Source organism: Triturus cristatus, chromosome 6 (assembly GCF_964204655.1).
Source record: "Triturus cristatus chromosome 6, aTriCri1.1, whole genome shotgun sequence".
Classification (NCBI taxonomy): Eukaryota; Metazoa; Chordata; class Amphibia; order Caudata; family Salamandridae; genus Triturus; species Triturus cristatus.
Window position 1 is genome coordinate 1,396,126,149 of NC_140589.1, and position 22,201 is coordinate 1,396,148,349.

The window sequence follows — 22,201 nt, forward strand, 5'->3', positions numbered from 1 at the left end:
CGCACGGTAAAAAAAAAAACAAAATATGTAATACTGATAAATTTTACCTGTTTATTTTTAAAAAATGGTAAAATAAAAACATATTGTAGAATTTTTAAAATTTAACCATAGTCTTTAAAAAAGGATAGACAATTAAAATAAAAATATGTTAAAAAAAAAGAAGAAAAAAAAATAAATTAGCATTTAAAAAACCTTGCAAATTCACTGAAAAAACCATGGGTTTCACTCACGGTATAGTTAGGAATTAGCATTTAAAAAACCTTGCAAATTCACTGAAAAAACCATGGGTTTCACACATGTTATAGTTAGCTGGACATTTCACTCGTAAAAAACCATTGAAATTCCCCCGTTATAGTTAGTTCAGCTAACTATAACTCGCGCGCCCGCAATGCACTACTGATGACGTCACATATTACATCACTCATGACATGGTCAGTGACATCACTCATGACATCACTGATGACATCTCAAATGACATCACTGATGACATCATCCTTGTGACAGAGTGGTAGACCTCCTCTCACCCTAATATAACCTTTGATACAAACATTCAAAAAAAGAGACTGAAATGTTTAAAAAAATGGACATACCAATACCAGTTACAACAACCTATTCAGTAATTCTAAGATCCACATACACATCCACTCATCCACCAACAGTCCTATACAGTCACTCATACATGTACTCACACATCATATGTACTCATACACCTAAACATCCTGTAACACAATGCCACTCATCCATAGAGTTACTCACACATAGTCACTCATGCTAATAAAGAATCAAACATCCATTTACTTGCATATACAGTTATACACACACCACCACACTTACTTTTACAGAAACTTACACATACTTAGTCTTTTAAACAATCACTTATAGAAACACATACTTATTCATACAGGAACTCTTCCAATCTCTCACTCTCACATATACTCACTTATAAACACCAATAGTCACATATACTAGTTTAAAACATATGTAGTTACTTATGAAGACACTATTGAGACAGTCATTCACTCACTAACACACCCATGCACACACTCATCTACCCATACAGTCCTGCACACATGCTGTCTTCAACACATACAAACAGTGAGTCACTCATTCATGGTTTTGTACAAGTGAAAAGTCCAGCTAACGATAACGCCCCTGAAACCTATGGTTTTTTCAGTGAATTTCTGAGGTTTTTTAAATGCTAATTCCTAACTATAACGTGCCTGAAACCTATGTTTTTTTCTGTGAATCTATAGATATAGATAGATATGTATAGATAGATATGTAGACAAATAGATAGGTATATAGATAAATAGACATAGATTTATATAGAAAGCTATATAGTTATATATAGAGATATGTATATATAGATGTATATATCGATATATCAGAGTGACAGTAGCCACTTTATAGTTAGAATTCCCAAGTATAGAAAGTCCTCTTCTTTGCGCCCGATTCATGAATCTCCACAAAACTTTGCCAACCTCATATTCTCTCTACATTGGTGGATGATGCACTGTTTTGCAGTAATTGGTCAAGAGGGTGCAAAGATAAAAGGAGAGTCTCAAAACGTGTTTTTCCACCAATGTATTTTACATAGACTTTTGTATCTCATGATGTGCAAAAACCTCTGCACGGATTTGCAGGATTCGACATTGTGGTGTGCACATAATCTGTTTGGTACTGCAGTTAAGTAGGGTAAGTATTTTTTAAGTTAAAAGTTATTTAAAGTTAGTGATATCTATGGCCGCAGTATTTCGCAGAGGTGCCTTGATGCTAAGTCATTATGTGATTGGCTGACTGCCTTAACAAAGTTAACTTGAAAGGCAAATCTATAAAGCAACACTCAGAATGCTTGAGTGTTAACTTAAATCATTATTTGTTTATGATTGCCTTGGAATAGAAAATTGAAAACCTTTTTTGTATGTTGCACTTTGTTAATTGTTTGTTTAGGTTGATTATTATTTTTTTCATTGGGACACTATCTTTGTAAATTGTATGTATAATGTCAATTTGTATTTTGTATTTATGTCTACTTTCTATGAAAATACTTTTGTAATATAAAGGAAAAACATTCTTTACAATAAGACCCACTGTGTATGGCTTTGCCTTTTCTTCTGACATCTCGTTTAAACCCCCTTCATTTTTATTATTATATACTATATACTGCATTGATAAATCATTGATCCACACGAGCTATTGTTTCCTCACAACACATTAACAAAAGTTAAGGGCATCCATTTTGGTTTTAGGTGCACCTTTCCTGTGTTCTGCGTTTTTCCCTTAGATGTAGGTGTTAGGTTTGATATTTTTCCTCTACCTATTAACACTTTAATATAGTGGTAATGGGTGGGGGAAAATATTTATAGGATTCTATTTATATATATTTTTTTAAGTGTGAGGAGTACAGTGGTAATGCCTTGAGAGTACCACAGTACCAAGAATAAATTGAAATATTAGATATGTTAAGAAATTTAAAATACACAGTAGTGCCCTTTATTTCACAAATATAGTATATTACATTGACTTTTCAATGTTTAACATCTTCAAATCTTCAGTAAAAAGTCTACGGAGTACAGCGGAAATACCTACAAATTAACACGCTACTTATTATTTATAAATGCGCATTTTTCCCCAAACGGCTGTAAAAATATATAGAAAATTATAAATGTATTTGTCTACCTACTAACACTTTAATAAAGTGGTAATAGATGAGGAACAACAATAAACTATACTACTTACCTAGATCTAAGACCCTAACCCAGAATGCAGAGAAACGCAGACAAAATGTCATGAAAACGACATTGCTGCCTTTTACCTTTGGTAAACACAGCAATTAGCCAATTGCATACTGCCTTATTATGCCCATGTACCTCTATATACTACAAACTTGCCGTCGTATACCACAGCACAATATATACTTAAAATATTTCCTTTCAACATATCTACATCCGCAAAGTCGCTTTCATAATATGTCTATTTCAATTAACACACACTACGCGACTACAGTCTACCTTATTACACTGTATGTCACTCCACTCCAAGAGCCTGATTTAGATCTTGGTGGACGGGATACTCAGTCACAACGGTGACGGATAGCCTATCCACTGAAATATAAATCCCACTATATCCTATGGGATTTATATTTCGGTGGACGGGATATTCATCACCGTTGTGATGGAGTAACCCGTCCACCAAGATCTAAATCGGGTCCCAAGTCACTCCACTATACACCACTCAACTGTGGGTTGATCCATTGTTTGCGACTGCATCCCACTCTTCGCTACTCCATTCTACACTACACTGTATGCTTCTACACTCTACGCCTCTACAATTTATTACACTGTAATGTTCGCCTCCACACTCTCCGCTATTCCACTGTATGCCACTCCACTCTACGCCGCTCCACAGTATGCTATTACACTGAATCTCACTATACTCTACCGCACTACACTGAACCCCGCTACACTCATCTGAAAGAGACACGTTAGTGATAGATTCCTTACCTTAGAATTACCCCCAGGCGTCAGACTGGATCCGGCAAGTTTTCATCAGCAGTACCCCAGCGCGTCGGAAGGTGGCATCATGCGGCTCCACGTCCGTCGTAGGCGTCGTGATCGCCGGGATGACGTCGCGGTAGCTACTTAGACACCGCCCTCGCGCGCTGACGTCAGTTCTTTCTTTTTCTGTGCCAGCAAGCGCAGATCCGGAGAGAGCGGTACCCCCAGGCAATGTTTGACTGAGTTTTTTGGGACTTTTGTCTCTGTCTTTTTTGAGTCTTTGACTCCTGGTGTTATATTGATGCCTGGTTTCAAGTCGTGCGAGGTCTGTCCCCGCATGATGTCGGTGACGGACCCGCACTGCGAGTGTCTCTACTGCCTGGGGCGCGACCAAGGCCCCATGTCGTGCCTTGACTGCCGGGCCATGGCTCCGAAAACTTTGCGGCAGCTGTCCCGAAAGTTGCTTGAGGCCCGGGAGTTCAACGAAGTCTTTGCAAGTGGGGTCAGGGAAGACGAAGCCTTCCCCTAGCCTGTCGCGCAAAACTGCTGAGGGTGCGGGTAGTGCCACCTCCGCAGCTCCAGCGGAGCCTACGCAGTTGCCAACGGCCTACCCGCCTTTCCCGGGTCCGTCAGCGACTTCGGCCCAGCTGCAGGAATTTCTGTCAGCCATGGCCCATCTCTTTGGCCCGTCGTGCCCCGCCTGCGCACCTTCGGGCTCCGTGGGTCCGACTGGGTGTTCTCGCCCTTCTTCGTCGATGGTTCCGGCCCCGTCGTCGACGGCTCAGGCCTCGGCGACACAAGACCCCCATGGATCTATGCATGGAGCCCAGCCGATGTCGGTTGACCTCATACGACCTCCATCGACATCTACGGCACCGCCGGCGGCGGCGGCCGGCTCCCCTGCCGATGTCGTCCCCGGCTTCCACCCCGACATGGAGACTGTGCCGAACTGGTGGCGATCAATGCCTATTCCGACGCCGATGGGGATTTTTTATCCCTTTTTCCATCCTCCTCCTTTTTTCCCACCTGTCCAGCAGGTTATGGAGGATGGGGAGGACTGGGAGGGGTATGAAGACCCTCTCGCAGCCCAATGCGAGTTAGACACAGACTCGGCAGAGGATTTGGAGAACGCCGGTGATCTGGATTTCTCTCCAGAACCTGGCACACTGTCTCCTTCTACCGTGGCTACGGAGGAGGGCGGTGCTTATTCAGTGGTGTTGCGTAGGGCAGCAGAGGCTCTCCACCTCGAGCACCCTACAGTGGCCGTCAGACTAACCTCCTGACAGAAGTGCTTCGGCCGGCGGCTTCCTCTGCTGAGCCGCTGCTGCCCTTTAATGATGCACTTTCAGATGTTCTTTTGGGCACCTGGTCCATGCCCAACACAGGGGCTCCTCTGGATAGGAACGTGGCCCGACGCCATCGCCCGGCCCCAGGCGACCCCATTTTGTTCTCCCAGCACCCTACCCCTGAGAGCTTGGTTGTCCAAGCTTCTGCATCTCCTGCGCGAATTCCCTTCCGCACCTCCGGACAGGGAATCCCAAGGGCACTGGAGCAGTTTGGGAAGAAGATGTTCTCTTCCGTGAGTTTAGGGCTTCGGTCTGTGAACACTGCATGCCTCTTGTGCCTTTATTTCCACTCTGTGTGGGATACGGTGGCGCAAGTGCTGCCTCAGTGTCCGGAGGAGGCCCGGATGGTGCTCTCCCAAGCTATTGCTAAGTGGAGAGATGCAGCCAAGTTCACGATTCGTTGTGGCCTTGACACTGCCGAGTCGCTGGGCAGAGCGATTTCCACGACAGTGGCGCTACGCCGTCACACCTGGCTGAGGACGACTGGCTTTTCTGGGGATGTCCAGAACACACTGATGGATATGCCTTTTGATGGCACTTGTCTTTTTGGCGACAAGGTAGACAGTGTGTTAGTGTTTTAAGGACTCACGGGCTACGGCCAAGTCCTTGGGCCTTTCGGACACGCGCACTCCTTCGGCTTATGCTTTTCGCTCCTTTCGTGGCCAAGGAAGGATCGTCCAAACACTTTTGTTTCAAAGCCACAGGCCTGCACGCCGAGGTGGATCACGGGGGCCAGCGGGCGGGTCAGTCCACCACCTCCCCTCCCACCACTGCCTCCAAACCTTCCTAGTCCGGTGTTTCAGGCGCACCAAATGCCAGTGGGCGGCAGGATTCGCCATCACCTCGCTCACTGGCGCACCATCAGTTTGGACAGGTGGGTTTTACAGATAGTCCGATGGGGCTACTCCCTCCCCTTCGAGACTACCCCTCCAGCAATGCCACCTCAGTACCACCGCATGTCGGGGGATCACTTGGCACTTCCCCAGCAGGAAGTTGCGGCCCTCTTGGCCAAATGGGCTATCGAGCGCGTTCCGACGCCAGAAGTAGGTCATGGTTGTTACTCCCACTACTTCCTGGTTCCATAGAAAGACAAGGGCCTGCATCCTGTCTTAGACCTTCGGAACGTCAATCGCTTCCTCTGGAAGGAGAAGTTCAAGATGCTCAAACTTGCTCAGGTCTTGTCTTGCCCTAAACCCGCAAGACTGGATGGTAGTGTTAGACTTGCAGGACGCTTACTTTCACATCCCTGTCCTGCCGGCCCACCGGCGTTACCTGCGGTTCACGGTAGGCCATGAGCAATTTCAGTTCACAGTGCTCCCTTTTGGCCTTACCAGCGCCCCTCCGGTGTTCACGAAAGTTATGGAGGTGGTCGCAGCTCATCTGCGTAGATCGGGGGTTACAGTCTTCCCCTATCTCGGCGACTGATTGTTGAAGGCGGGCTCGCCCCAGGCAGTCGTCTCCCACCTCCAGACTACAGCCGACCTCCTGCATTTGCTGGGGTTCTCCATCAACGTGCCGAAGTCACACCTGATTCCCTCTCAGAAGCTCCTCTTCATCAGAGCGGTTCTGGACACGGCGCAGTTTCGTGTCTATCCTCCCGAGCAGCAAGTCCGGGACATTCGGGCTATGATTCCGATCTTTCAGCCCTTGTCCTGGGTTTTGGTCAGGATGACCTTGAGGCTGCTGGGCCTCGTGGCCTCCTGCATCCTGCTGATCAATCATGCCAGATGGCATATGCGGGCTCTGCAGTGGGACTTGAAGTTCCAGTGGGCGCAGCATCAGGGGAACCTGTTTGAGTATGCCCAGATCTCGGAGGGCACTGCACGACAATTGCAGTGGTGGCTAACAAACCAGTATTGGGTCAGCGGCAGATCCCTCTCTCTTCCCCAACCAGAGCACACAGTGGTGACAGAGGCGTCCCTCCTGGGATGGGGCGGCCACATGGGAGAGGCAGAGATCAGTGGCCTCTGGTCTCCGGCGGAGTCCAGGCTCCATAGCAACCTTCTGGAGCTCCGGGCAATCCTACTTGCACTGAAGGCATTACTTCCCTGTGTCAAGGGGAGAGTAGTGCAGGTGTTCACAGACAACACCACCACCATGTGGTATTGCAACAAGCAAGGCGGGGTGGGGTTGTGGACCCTTTGTCAGGAGGCTCTGCGCCTCTGGACGTGGCTGGAACACCAGGGCATTTTCCTAGTGGTTCAACACTTGGCAGGCTCTTTGAACGCCAGGGCGGGCAACCACAGCTGCAGGTGCATTATGGATCACGAATGGCGTCTTCACTCTGAGGTGGCACAAGGTCTCTTTCAACAGTGGGGATAGCCTTGGTTAGATCTATTCGCCACCGAAGAGAACGCACAATGTCACCAGTTGGCACTCGTTCTGTGACACTTTTCATCACGAGTGGATTTGCAGTCTATTGTACGCCTTTACCACTTCTACCCAGAGTGCTGAAGAAGATCAGGCGTGACCGGGCCCAAGTCATTCTTGTGGCTCTAGACTGGGCTCGGAGAGTTTGGTATCCCGAGCTACTCAGTATGAGCGTGGATCCCCCGATCCGACTGCCTCTTCGGGAGGATCTTCTGGTCCTCCACCAAAACTGTCTAGCCTCCACCTCCTTGCGTGGAGATTGAGCGGTGACAGTTGATTCCATTTGACTTGCCTCCTGAAGTTTGTGATGTCATTCTGGCAGCCAGGCGTCCATCCACTAAATCGGTATACGCCTGCAGGTGGAACAAATTTGTGGCATGGTGCACAGCAAAGGCTGTAGATCCCCTTTCTGCCCCTCTTTCAGAAGTACTTTTGTTCCTTCTTTCTCTAGCCCGGCAGGGCTCTTCTCTGGGTACTATTAAGGGCTACCTTTCTGCAATTTCAGCCTCTCTCAGGCTCCCTGATCAGCCCTCTCTTTTCAAGTCCCCAGTTGTAATTAGATTTCTCAAAGGCATTACTTATCTTTTCCCGCCTATTCCGTTTGCGATGCCGCAGTGGGTCTTGAATCTGGTTCTTACTTATTTGATGTGTGCTCCTTTTGAGCCGCTTCGCAACTGTCATCTTCGTTTACTGACTTTAAAGACTGCTTTCCTGGTTTCCATCACCTCCGCTAGGAGCGTGAGTGAGCTCCAGGCTCTTTCCTGTAAACCTCCTTTCCTGTCTGTTCATCCGGACAAGGTTGTTCTCCGCACTCGCCCTTCCTTCTTGCCAAAGGTTGTTACTGCCTTCCACATCGGGCAAACTATCACACTGCCCACTTTCTTTCTGCCTCCGCACCCTTCCAGAGAGGAAGAGAGGCTCCACCGTCTGGACCCAAAACTTGCGCTCTCATTTTACCTGAGTCGCACACAACATTTCCGGGTGAATTACCAGCTGTTTTTTGGCTACGTAGGCGCCAAGAAAGGCCGGGCTGGACACAAGAGGACTGTCTCCCGCTGGGTCGTCTTGTGTATAATTGCCTGTTGTTCTCTGGCTAAAAAGGAACCTCCAGTGGGGCTGCTCACCCATTCTACCAGAGCGACAGCAGCTACTACTGCATTGGGGACATGGTGTCCCCCTGCAAGACATCTGTCAGGCAGCCACGTGGGCCTCGCTGCACACTTTTACTTAGCATTATTGCCTTGACAGCCAAGTCCGGAGAGACGGCTTCTTTGTCCGTTCTGTTCTCCATGACTTTCTGGTGTGATCATGGTTCGCCGACCCACCACCGGTGTTGATATCGCTGGGGTAGCTATTCTAAGGTAAGGAATCTATCACTAACGTGTCTCTTTCACATGCACAAGTTACTTACCTTCACTAATGTTATATCTGTAAGAGAAATTAGTTAGTAATAGATTCCTTACCGCCCCACCCATCCTCCCCATTCTGCGAACTGATTTCTAGGGTTAAGGTCATCCCTTTCAGGGCCCTAGTTTCAAGGCACCAGAGGTCAGTATCTTGCATGGCTCTGCGTTCCTGGTGCGGAAAGTCGTGTACAGAACTGACGTCCGCGCGCGAGGGCGGCGTCTAAGTAGCTACCGCGACGTCATCCCGGCAATCACGGTGCCTACGTCGGACGCGGAGCCGCACGACGCCACCTTCCGACGCACAGGAGTACTGCTGACGCCTGGGGGAAATTCTAAGGTAAGGAATCTATCACTAACTAATGTCTCGTTACCAAAGGTAAGTAACTTGTGCTTCAATGCTCCACTCTACGATATTGCACTCTGCAACACCCCATGCCACTATACTGTATGCCACTCCACTCTACACCAGTCCAGTCTACACTATTCCACTGAATGCCACTGCACTGTACCTCACTTCACTCTACTCCTTTCCCTTGTGTGCTTTTACACTCAAAGCTACTCCACTCTACCCCACTCCAGTGTATGCTGTTCCACCGTATGCTGCTCCACTCTATTCCAATGTACGCCACTACACCGTACTTTCACTCTACTTTATGCTATTGCAATGTACACCACTCCACTGTTTGCTATTCCACTGTATGCTGCACAACTGTATGACCCTCCTGTCTATGCCACTCCACTGTAGCCATTACACTCTACACTATTCCACTGTACTCAATTCTACTGTACAACACTCCACTCTGCTATTTCACTCTATGCCACTTCACTCTATGCCACTCTAATATACACTATTCCATTGTACGCCCCTCCACTCTTCCCCACTCCACTCTTCTACACTCCACTGTATTCTACTTCACTGTATGGGACTCCATTCTGTGCCACTCCATTCAATGCCACTTCACTGTATGCTGCCCCACTATATGCCACACTACTGTCAATCACCTGTATGCTATTACACTGTACAACACTCCATTCCACATCACTCCACTGTATGCCACTCCACTCCAACCCACTCTACATTCTATGCCACTCTACTGTACGCTATTCCACTATATACCACTTCCATTTACATCACTACACTGTAACACTCCAGTAACACTCCACGTTATTCAACTCTACACCACTTTACTGTATGCTACTCCACTGTATGCCGCTCCCCTCTACACCATTACACTCTACGCTATTCCACTGTACGCCACTGCACTCTAGAGCACTCCACTCTATGCCACTCTGTGGTAAGTTATTACACTCTATGCCACTACACTGTACCTCACTCCATTCTACTGTACGCTACTCTACGCCACTCCACTGTACGCTATTCCACTCTGTGATACTCCACTCTACCCTACTCCAGTGTACACTATTCCACTGTATATACCACTCCACTCTGCACCACCCACTCTAAGCTATTCCACTGTATGCTAATCCTCTGAAACACACTGCATTATACTCCACTGGACTGTACACCAATCTACTTTACAGTATTCCATTATACGCAACTCCAGTGTAAGGCACTCCACCTTACACCACTCTAATATACGGTATTCCACCGAATGCCACTCCACTGTATGGCACCACTCTACCCTACACCACTCTACCCCACACCACTCTACCCCACTCCACTCTACCCCACTCCACTCTACCCCACTCCACTCTATGCCACTCCAGTCTAAACCACTCAACTCCATTCTAGGCCACTCCAGTATACCTGATTTCACTCTACTCCACTCTGACACTATGCTCTATGACTGTACACTGTGCGATAATCTCCTCTACTTTACTGTACCACACTCCACTTAATAAGACTCCACTTAATAAGACTCCACTTGACAACAGTGAACGCTACAATTTCAAACCTTTATAAAAAAAAAAAAATGTAAATTGACATTAAATAAAAAAAATTGTTAAACATTTGTTGTAGATAGAAAAATGTATTTATTTCTTCTTTACAAACCAAACTTAAAATACACAAATATTAGAAATTCTTCTGTTATAGTTATAACTTAAATTAATAATATATGTACTACTTTTACATTTATATACCTTTTTTAGTATTTAGCTACTAACAAAACTTAAAGTACACACAAATAAAAATGTCTAAACTTATACCTTTATTTATAGTTTACGCAACACCTTCAACTTCTTATAACTCCATACACAGTGCATTCAGCTTGGTAGCCACACTATATTAACTATATCTCACACCTTCTACGTTCACTGCTTATACCAGTTTATATGATATGAGTTATGCCATTTAAAATAATATTGTTTACAATAACAGTTATCATCTCTTTTGCAATAACACCGTGCATGGTAGCGTGGCGAGTGATAGTTAATGTAGTGTGACTACTGAGTTGAATCTGGATCCAGAAACTTCTCGCACAGCTCTCCAACGCCAGTAGGGATCTTGCTCCATGCAGATGCTGAAATTGGCATCCCGGTGATGTCCATGGAGCCATATAGTGCCCACCTCAGCATCCTGACATTGGTTCAATTATTTCTGTGTCTTTCAACACAGGTTCAGGGCTTCTCTCCTCAGTTCTGAGGTGAAGAAATATTGCTCTCGTTAAATTTGGTGCAGTGGTAGGGATATGTCCCTATCAAAGAAGTCAAGGTGAAAGTCCTGTCATGGGAGTGATGGTCAAATGTCCACCAGTGACCCACACATTGACTGTTTTGTCCCTCAGCTCGAGACAAGACTCCTCATCGTGTGACCTCTGTACAAACAAACCCCAAGAGCCGCAGAAAGACATGCACTTTGTGGGCCACATCAGAAATCACCCTAGGGGGGGTCATATATGTTGAGGCAAAGGCAGAAAATCAGATAGAGTTCATGCTCACCTCTCATTCCTCAACAGAGGAGAGATACCAAAAGAAGAACAAAAAATACTTCTCTTCACTCGAAGGTCAAAACCGAAGGGTCTAAGTCACCTGCTTGTCCTTGCTCCTGGCCCTTCCTCCTCAGGTCTGGAATTAGTGGTATTATCTCCTCTGACTTCACTGGGTCCGATAGACCTGACACTGCCTCCTCCAGCACCACAGGCATTACCGGTGGCGGCATACCAAGAGTTCCTGGTTCCAGGTGAAAATCCAGGCTTCAATTAATCAGGGGTTTGTATAGAGCAGCTACTTACCTATGAGGGTCTCAAGGCTTCTTCCTCCAGCCTCCAGGCTATGCTGGACAAGTTCAGGAGAGCGGCAGTCCCCTCTAATGTACTTTTCATTCCCATGAATTCTTGGAGACTCCACATCCGTATGGGTTCCTCCAAGCACCATCTAGCTTTGGCCCCCTTGTTAGATCTATACATATTGGTGTCAGTGCTGTCCCCAGCACCACCTTTTATGCTTGTCCAGATCCATCTGCACTGATGCTACCACCACCTGAAGCACCTCTGGATCCTCCTCCACTGCCTCAATCCCATCCTCTTCAGGACCCACTCTTAAATCCTGTATAGAAAATTAGGTCTAGAAAAGCAGCTCAGCATCTCCCCAAAGAGCAGGTCGTGGAGTAGGATCGGGTGCCCAAAGACAATATTGAGGCACTATATGTGATCTCCTTGGGTCAGATTCCTAACAGCAGCCCCCAGATTTCCAGTGGGATGCCGATGACATGGACCCCTTACCATCCTCCGATGCTGCATATTTACTAGCCCTTCAGAATTCCAGTGGACAGGATATGTAACCCTACATTAAGAGTGACCCAGCCCTGCTCCAACACATATCTATCATTGCAATAGGTGGAGGCTTTATTGGCCAAAGAGGCCATCCAGAGAGTACCAGCTTCATAAATAGAGATGGGTTGCTACTCTCACTATTTCCTTGTACTGAAGAAGGACAGAGGCCTTCATCCCATTTTGGATCCTCAACCTCTGTATGCCTTCCACTGGAAGGTGAAATTCAAAATTGTTACTGCTCCATTTCTGTCTGCCCTGGATCCGGGCGACTGGATTGTTGCCTTGGACCTGCAGAATGTGTACTTTCATGTGCACATCCCACAGACGTTACCTGTGGTTCAAGGTCAACCAGGAGCCTTTTCAGTTTGCCACGCTCCCATTTGGACTTACCAGTGCTCCTCCGGTGTCCATGAAAGTGATGGTAGTGGTCTTCAGAGGTCGGGGTACCAATTTTCCCCTACCTTGATGACTGGCTGGTGAAGACGGGCTCCCCATTGTTAGTTGTGGACTCTCTCTAGATGACGGCAAACCTCCTGACATTTTTGGGGTTCTCTAACAATGAGCCAAAGTCACACCTGACTCCTTAAAAGGTGCTTTCATTCATAGCAACTGCTGGGCACAGTGCTGTTCAGGGCCTTTCGTCCATCACAACGAGCCCAGGAATTCGGGCGTTTATCCCAATGTTTCGTCTTTTGCCTTGGATCTTGGTGAGAGCAGCACTGAGACTTCTGGGCTCGTTGGCCTTATGCATGCTGCTTTTCCATTGTGCCAGGTGGCATATGCAGGCTATGCAGTTAGATAGGAAGTCTTTGTGCCCAGTACCAAGGAGATCAGTCAGTCAGATGCCACCCTAGTTTCATAGGAGAATACACAAGATCTCACCAGTGGCTGTTAGAGTGCAAGATGCCCAGCGGCAGGCCGCTCTACCCTGTCTGCCCAGAGTTGACAGTGGTGATTGATGCGATCCTGCTGGGCTGGTGCGGTCATCTGGGAGGGGAGATCATCAGAGGACTCTGGTCTTTGGTGGAAAACCAAATCCACATAAATCATTCGGTTGGCAATTAAAGCCTTCCTATCGCCAATAAAGGGAAGGCTGGTACAGGTTTTCATGGAAAAGGGCACTGCTGTGCGATACTGCAACAAGTAAGATGGAGTGGGATCCTTGAGTTGGCTGGAGCATCGGAGCATCTCCCTGATCATGAACAACCTGTCGGGATCATTAAACACCAGGACGGACAACCTCATTTGACGGCGCCTGGTGGATCACGAATGGCAGTTGCTTCTGACAGTGGAGAGAGCCCTAACTATATCTTTTTCCCATGTTTGAGAATGCTTAGTGGCAAGACTTCTGCATGTTGGAGTTCCCATTCCCTAGAGCACTGTCTTTAGGAGACACAGTCTAGCTAGAGTGGAGCACTGGACTTCTATATGCCTTTCAACCACTGCCTCTCCTGCCCTAATTTCTGGAAAAGGTCAGCAATGATTCGGCCCAAGTCCTCTTTGTGGCTCCGTACTGGACTAGGAGAGTGTGTTACCCTGAACTTTTTGGCATGAGCATTTGTCCTTCAATCAGGCTACTGCTGTGAGAAGATCTTCTGTTGCAGCAGCAGGGCAAAGTTCTGCACCTGAACATGCTCAATCTACACGTCTATGCATGGAGATTGAACAGTGGTAGTTGAGTGAGTTTGATCTGCCTCCTGAGGTCGTTAATCTCATACTGGGATCCAGGCATCCTTCTACAATGTTCTTACATGCTGGACACTGGGACAGATTGAGAATCTGTAACACAGACCCCTTGCAAGCCAAACTGTTGGATGTATCACTGTTTGTTTTGTCCTTGGCCCAGGGAGGCATTGCAGTGGGCATATGTAAAGGTTATTTGTTGGTAATTTTGGCTTTTTTGTGTTTGCCAGACCAACCGTCCTTGTATATATCACCTGTTCTGATGAGTTGATAGGTTTGACACAACTGTTCCATCCCAAACTATTTGAGATGCCACAGAGGGGTCTCACTTTAGTCCTGACTTTCCTTATGCATGTCCCCCTTTTAATCTATGCACAGCTGCACCTTCTTGCTGTCAAAACAGTCTTTCTCATTGCTTTCACTTCAGCTCAGGACATGAGGGTGTGCCACATTCTATCAGTGCAGCTGCCTTAGAGCACCACTCCTTGCCGAAAGTCGTGACTCCTTTTCATGTTGGGCAGTCCATCACCCTATCAAAGTTCTTTGCTTTGCCTCACTATCGAAAGGTGCGGGAGACTACATTGATTGGATCCTGAGAGAGCTCTAAGATTTTATATTGATTGTGCTAGAGCCCAACGGGTGATTAATCAGCAAGTTGTGGGAAAGAAATGGCAGGCGGTGCCGAAACGGACTCTGTCATGGTGGATATTCCTCTGCATTAGGACCTGCTGCGCATTGACTAGGCAGCAACTTCCTGAAGGGATGATCGTCATTCCACCAGAGCCAAGTCTGCTATCACTGTGTTAGCAGTCAGAATGCCTGTTCTCAACGTCTGCCAGGCTGCTATTTGGGCGACCGTGCACATGTGCATGAAGCTCTACTGCCTTGCCAGCCAGGCCAGACAGAAAGGGCATTTTGCCTGCTAGGTCCTACAAGACTCTTTGATTTGAGCCATTCCACCGACCCTCCACCCGGGGAGGTGCTGCTTAGGAATCGATTCTGAAGGTGAAGAAACTGCGGTTTGAAGTATTCATCAGAAGAACATGTTACTTACCTTCGGTAACGCTCTCTGGCGGATACTCTAACTGTAGTTTCCTCACTGCCCTCACCTCCCAGTTCTGTGGAGTGGCTTCTTTTCCACCTAAAAAAGTCCCAAGCTAAATGATCTACAAAATAGCACAGATAAGTTTCTGAGCTCTGCGCAGTGGCGACTCGCTGTAAACTGGGGTGGCAGGGTTGACTGGGGAGAGAACAAAACATTTTTTTAAAACACCTCCTCGCAGCCGCCGTTTCTCCTCTGTCGTTGCTTTGCTTCCTGGTGAGTCCCGGAAGCAGGAAGCACAGCGGCTCCCCTAAGCCAATCACTACACTGCAATGCAGCGTTGTGATTGGTCTGAGCACTGTGGTTCAGTGCTCAGACAGAGACTGGCAGCCTTTGCATGTTCTCCACCCAGGCTGTGTACAGCCTGGTGGAGACCGTGCTGAGTTCTCATGACTGTTTGGCGGCCCAAGATGGCCAGCCAAACTGTCATGCGCACTTATTGTGTACTAACAACTCCTCCGCACAGGCTGTGACACCAGCTCCGTCCCACCCTAACCCAGGACCATAGCTGTGAAAAAAATTATAAGAATTATGTTATCATTTTATTTTTTCCTTTTTCTGCCCTAGGGCAGTGGGGCGATGCTTTTCCGCCTTAGTGGAGGAGCCGCCCCAGGCTCCTCGTACAGGGGTGCATACTGTGTCAAGAAATAAAGTGATACTAGTGTACTTAGGTGACACTTGTATGCAGCTCAAGCCATCACTTACAGGGTGGAACAGGGTTGACACAGAACCCACGATGCTAGTTACCGGGGCTATGCTGAAAAATCTTCTGGATCCAGTCGGTCACCTGGATATATTCTAAAGGTGGGGAATCTATATAGTGTCCACCAGAAAGAGCTTTAATGAAGGTAAGTAACTGTAGGACGTTGGCTCTGTATATACTATACCAAAGTACGGTATAGTGTACACAGATTCCAGGGAGTCCCCAGAGGCATAGCAGAGGCCAAATTGGGTAAGTACTCACAGCTCTCTTTGTGGTTGTGTGGGCAAGCAGTTAGGCTTATCCAGAGGGTGTGTTAAGCATTTATTGTATTCACTCAATCAAGACTGAAGGCACACAGTCAGATACTGAATCCAGGAAAATTGGGTAAGTATAAAAAAAGGTATACTTATGTTTTATTTTAGAACCAGGTAAGTAAAATATACTCTCGATGCAGGATTTCACCATAAAATGCAGTTATGATTGATGTTTGAAGTAGTTACAGGTTGGTATTGATAAAGAAAGCAGTTTGCATTACACAATAATTACTTTTAGAATACCTTTCAGTTACTTTTAGATTACTTTGAGTACAGGGGGTGGTATGCCTAGATACCACACACATGGTTCGCACAATACAAGGTAAGTAAGATTTTTCCTGGCTTGAGTTAAAGTTACTGTTTCTCCCATACAAAACAACAGTTCAACACCTAGAACATTTTAGGCCCAGAATCTTACAACCTGGGTTCCTATAAGAGAAACATGGTTATCGGTTTTACTGGTAAGTAAACATCACAAGTAGGAGTTTTGAGGGATAGGACCACACTTCTGCAAGGTCGAGGTTGGCACTCAAGTTGCACCACCAGCAGCACTAGGACGTCTGGGTACACAGTGCAGGGGCCCAATGTTAGCCAATGGGGCTAAGGGGACCTTTGGTTAGGGGCTGCTTGTGAACTGGCCACTTGGGTGTGGGAGCAAAGCTCCTGGGGTTAAGGTCAGCACTGCAGGGGCTAACGATCAGCACAGGAGCTGCACAACCAGCGGCATTGGGGCGGCCGGGTGCAAGGTGTCAAAGGGACGTTGGTGCTCTGTGTATTCCAAAAGAGACCTTTGGTTGGACAAATTTGCTGCAGGCTTGGGCAGGGAGACTTCCTGAAGGCGACCACAGGCTGGAGAGGTACGTTGGGTTCTTGGGGATGCCTGGACACAGCCGGTTCAGCCACCCATCACTGTGGGGCGTCGGGTGCAGGGGTGTCTTCTGGCGTCGGATTGTCTTACCAGCTCCGGTCGCTGTCGGGTGGACCCTTCAGGTTGTGGCTGCAGGTGTCGTCTTGAGGCTTGAGGGACGTCTGGCATCACCAGATCCCAGGTCAGGATCGCTGGGGATGTCGGTTACCGACCCCCGCCTCGTCTGTCTCTGGTGTCTCGAGCGCGACCACGACACGAATAATCCAGTTAACTTATTTTTTATCAGCGGATGAATGCTAATTTTTGGGAGAAAAGTGTTCAAAAGAAAAAGGTGAAAAGTTATGTATCCATTATGTCCTTAAAACAGCATTTGTAATTCTGCACAATGGTCTGTTTGCCTGTCACACTGTCTGTTGGCCCAGATAGCAGAGGTTGTTAGAGAAGAGTAGCTGTGTTTGCACTTTTATTACATTTTCAGCAGTGAAGTCACAACTAGACTGTAATAGACTGTAATAAGAAAACTAGAAGCCTGTTTCTGTAAAGTCATTCGAGGCTTTCATGGCATCATGTACGCGCTGTATGCAAACGTAGTCGTCTAGTTAGTGACAAGGGTTTAGACAAAGCACCTTATCTGTTGCATCACAAGCGAGACATGCAATCTTTTCTGAGTGAGCTGTGTGGCATCATTGTCTTCTTCTGTCGTGCAGGATATCGTCAGCACGGTGGTGAGGCACTGCACGTCCCGCTTCTTCTTCCTGGGCCTGCCTGGCTTCACCATGCTCCTGGGGGACTTCATCTCGGCAGCGGCGCGGGTGCTCAGTACAGACATGTTGGAGGTGAGTATGACAATGCTCCGCGCGCGGCGGCCTCCCGGGAGAGGCCTCCCTCGCTAACAAGGTTCAGATTTCTCCACTCCAGCAGGTGTTGACTCATTAGTGCAACGCGAACCCGGGCTCTGGGGGCAGATACCATGGCAGCTGATGTGTGAAATTGTAGGATAAGGTGACATACTGCTATTGCAAAGGTGTTTCATCAAAAGGCCAAAGTGTGAGAAATCGCATCCGCGCCCATCTCGCGGCCCCACTACTCCCTTAAAGCAAAGTTGGGATCTCATAGTCTCATTTTTATATCTAAAAATCGAAGATTCAAATACAAAACAGTATTAATGACGGTGACAAACACCTCTTCCATTTTAAATCGGGCTGTTTGAATTGGACACTCCGAAAATTAAGTTCCTTTTTCTGTATTTTAAAGGCCTACGTTCATGCTTAAACGGACTTTCTTGTAACTATTCCTAACGTTGTACAGTTAGCTTGGCCCGCTTCATATCTATGCTTTCCACAAATTGGAGTCATGGCATAGATGACGTCTTTTATACTCCTGAGCATTGAAATTCAAGGATGGTTGCAGTTTGCGAACAAAAAAAAAATCACCGGTTTGTACAGTGCTTCATTTGCCTATGAATAAGTTAACATTGCCTTATTGCAGATGTATTTAGTAATTTAATAAACTTTGCTATTGCTTTCAAGTCTTCATTGCTTATTATACCAACAGATAAACTGAAACTAGCTATTCTTGCTTCGTATGCATCTTTCTAGTTCAATCTTTACCCAATATAAAGTAATACATATTTCAGTTTGTTGCCCATCCATACACTCACCACCCATTTTATAAACTCTAGTCTATAGATGTTGTAACTTCCCTGACCACCATTTAGAACCTCATTCTGACCCCTACAGTAATCCCGGTTTAGACCCACACTGGAGTTGGCACTAAAATTGGTCTTACAACTTGTGCAGTTTTGCCACACTTGACTCTCGTTCAAACTCCACCGTGTAAAACATTACATTATTTGTGCATGGGCAGTACATCGCATTTTGGGGATATAGCTCAGAACTGGGGCAACACAGGAGTAGTAATCTGTTATTCCCCATTCCGATGTGAGGAGCTTTGAATGGGGTAGGTGATACCAGAACCAACAAATACTGCACCAAGCAGTATCAATAATTGCTGGAAGTAGGAAAACCTCCCAAAATAGCAAACTAGCCGAATTCAGGTCCATAGGGCCATTCTAAACAATTCAGATTCCGTATTCCATATTCGCCAGACACTCCTTGATAGAGTCACATAAGTACTTATTTGATGTATTCCACTGCTTTGTTTCTGTTGGCTTTAGCCTTAATTGGAAGTGTCCAGAACTACAAGAAGTTAAAGCCACGTGGAGATAATGCCTTAACTGCAGAGATCTGTATGCATCCGAAGGCAGCAGTTTAAACTCCTAGCCGGTCCACCCAGTCCTCCCAAATCCTATATGTAAGAGTCCCAGAGCTTTTTGGAGTTTCGTAGAGTACTATGTAAGCACACAGTTAACACTGGAACAGTTCCTTTCTGTCCCTATATAACTCCTAATAAAAAGAGAGAATTCCTAGCTACTCTGAAAAAGTTTGTATTGGAGATACAGCAAACTTGCCAGCGTACAGTGCACATAAAGAGAGAGGATTTTTCAAGCGTTTACACCTCTAATTAGTATATCGATGAAAACATTGGAAATGACATCAAAAGACCTCTGGCCTTGTGATGTCACAGACAATCACATTAGTTAAAATCTCTTTGAGCTTCACCTTCCAAGCGCTCTGAAACAGCCCAAGATGCACTAGCGCTATCAAAATCAGTATCTAAAATGTTAAAGAAAATAAATGACATGTTGTGGGATATGGATTTGATCAAAAGTACGTACCAGATGGCTTCTGATTTAGATGGCGCAATAAAAAAACAATGTAATAACTCAAATTAGCATTGTTCGTACACCATGACCAATTTTAACCTTGCTAAGGTATAAATAAGTAAGTGATGCTGTAAAGTCATTTCGTGACTCCGTCCGTCCCAGCCACCCTATTCGGAGGTTCAGTTCCTGTGTTCTTTCACCAGTTGTGTACCGCCCAATGTCACACAGGACTGTTTGACCAACCTCTTCAAAACGGTCCAGCTGCATGCTGTGAGTTCACCGGTCGTGATGGTCCTAGATCCGCTGGCTCCTCTGGTGCAGCTCTCGCCAGACACTGGTCCACCGGCTACACCATGTGCATTTGCTCAGGTATTACCGTGACTCACTTGGTGAACCTGGTCCTCTGCACCAGGGGCTAATACGAAGGTTGACTGCGTTTCACAGGTGAATTTCTTCCACCTGGTTCTGGAAGAACTTAGAGTAAAAATATACATAGGTCTAAAAAAGCTCTGCCATCCCTTCCCGAAGACTCTTCCATGAGCAGTTCTTCTTTCGAAAACATCCTTGGAGCCTGCGGGTCACCTTACAGCCAGAAATGGCCATGAGTCTCTGGCAAAAGCAGCACTCTTCTGAGGTGGTCAGTAGAAGCTGGGCCACTCGGGCTCTTTCGTAGTCATGCAATCATGATATAAACATGTGGTTTCAGTGTTAAAAACATTTGATCTGTTATACAGATCTAGTGGAGCGTGACAATGGTGCGTACAATCAAAGAGGTACTGTGAGATGGTGCTATGGCCATTAAAACAAAACTGTGATGTTGTAGCCAGATGCTATGTTAGTCATCACATTTTGTGATGAACGTTTAAATTCATTTAAGTTTAGTAATGTTATTGCTGTATCAGGGCATTACCATGGGATTTTACACAGGATTCCAGATGACCCCATAACCATAGGCCTCGGCAGGAGAAGATACAAGTCTCTTGGGAACCCACAGCACAGAGGTGCAGGGTCCTAAGCGGAGGTAAAACCTGCTGTTCCAGTGGATACGTGCTCATTACAGGAGGGGCCATTGCTCTTCAAAAGAATGCAACCTAAGATGGCTGAGAGGAGAACATGGCTGACCTAGCCTTCTGAAACGCTTCATTCAAACGCCGACGCTCCTGAAGGGGGGAACTTCAGCATGTAGCTGATATCTTCACCATTGCATGACTGGCCTCTGAAGTAGGCTCAGAACTCATCCTGGCCCCCCTAGGCCTCCTCTCTTTTTTCTCATGGTGGGAGGCTGAACAGAACCAATGCTTGTGCTAATTCTCGGATCAGTAACCCTGATAAAGAAGGACCTTGATCTCTCCTTCAGAGAGTGTAACATCAATGTAGCCTCCCACTCCGAATTTCCTCAATATTCCTTTGGGTGCGCAGGTCATTTCCCAAAGTGTGGCATGTCTTGTTCAGGCACCTGAGGCTGTCCGAATAGACATCTGATCCTGATATTGTCTCACTTAATCACCAGTTATCAATAAGTCCTCTCACCAGAAGAAACGAACAAGCCTAACACTAGTTGTAGTATTGTTCTAAAAACTACAGGCCACCAGAAAAATAATACACATTTTAATCTGTGATCATAGCAATTATTTCTATGCAGAGAATGCAATTCCCCTGATTCAGTTATATTCTATTCCAGCTTTGAAAACTGTAGCAACATTAAACGACATTAAAATTACTTTCGTAATTAAACTTTGAGAGAAGGTACTAATACGTTGTCTCAGGGCACAGCTTCTTCCATGATTGATCTCGTTAATAAAAATGACACGTGTATTAAGGCGTAAGAAATGGATGCTGTTTTGTCTCGTGGAAAATCTATAATTTTACTTGGTGTTCTCTCCACTTCCATCTAGTGATTCATAGCTACAGCTATAAATTGTACGTACACAAGAGGGTCGCACAGTGTCAAAAAATGTGCACCAAAATAAAAGTGGTTCTATGAGCGAGGCAGATCACTAAAACTGGCCCTCGTTTCCAAATCAGATCAGCTTTTAACTTGCAAAGAAACGCTGTATGGGTATTTACAAGGTATGGGAGACTGCATACATTTGTTTGCTGTAGGCAATATATGTGGTAATATCAAGGAAATCAAAGGTGCAGACCGGCTCGCCTGGCCATAAAACACGCCCACAAACTGCCAGAAAACGGCCCATACACTCATGTTTCAGACCAGCCCATCGGACGCTGCCTGATTGTCCAACCCTGCTACTCGAATCAAGTTCAGATTCATTTGTAATATCCTTAATTAACGTTTCACGGAATTGGCTAATTCACATACATCATGTTGATGAATTGATAACAAAAAATAGCTGTTTTTATCATATTGATCAATTGGTAAAAAAAATACAATCTAACTAATTTAGAAGTCCAGTAATAACAATTTGGGCTTTCACTTTCTAACACCAGGGGCA

The 22,201-nt window shown here is 46.2% G+C and overlaps 1 protein-coding gene across 7 annotated transcripts in view; it reads left to right on the top strand.

Annotated features, from left to right (window-relative positions):
• RALGAPA2 (Ral GTPase activating protein catalytic subunit alpha 2) overlaps window positions 1-22,201 on the top strand; it is a 1,855,355-nt gene that overhangs the window by 946,112 nt on the left and 887,042 nt on the right. For all 7 annotated transcript variants that reach the window (XM_085612413.1, XM_085612412.1, XM_085612410.1 and 4 more), the window contains one exon: window positions 17,731-17,859. In XM_085612413.1, coding sequence (XP_085468539.1) covers window positions 17,731-17,859 — 129 coding nt within the window. The remainder of the gene's footprint in view (window positions 1-17,730; window positions 17,860-22,201) is intronic.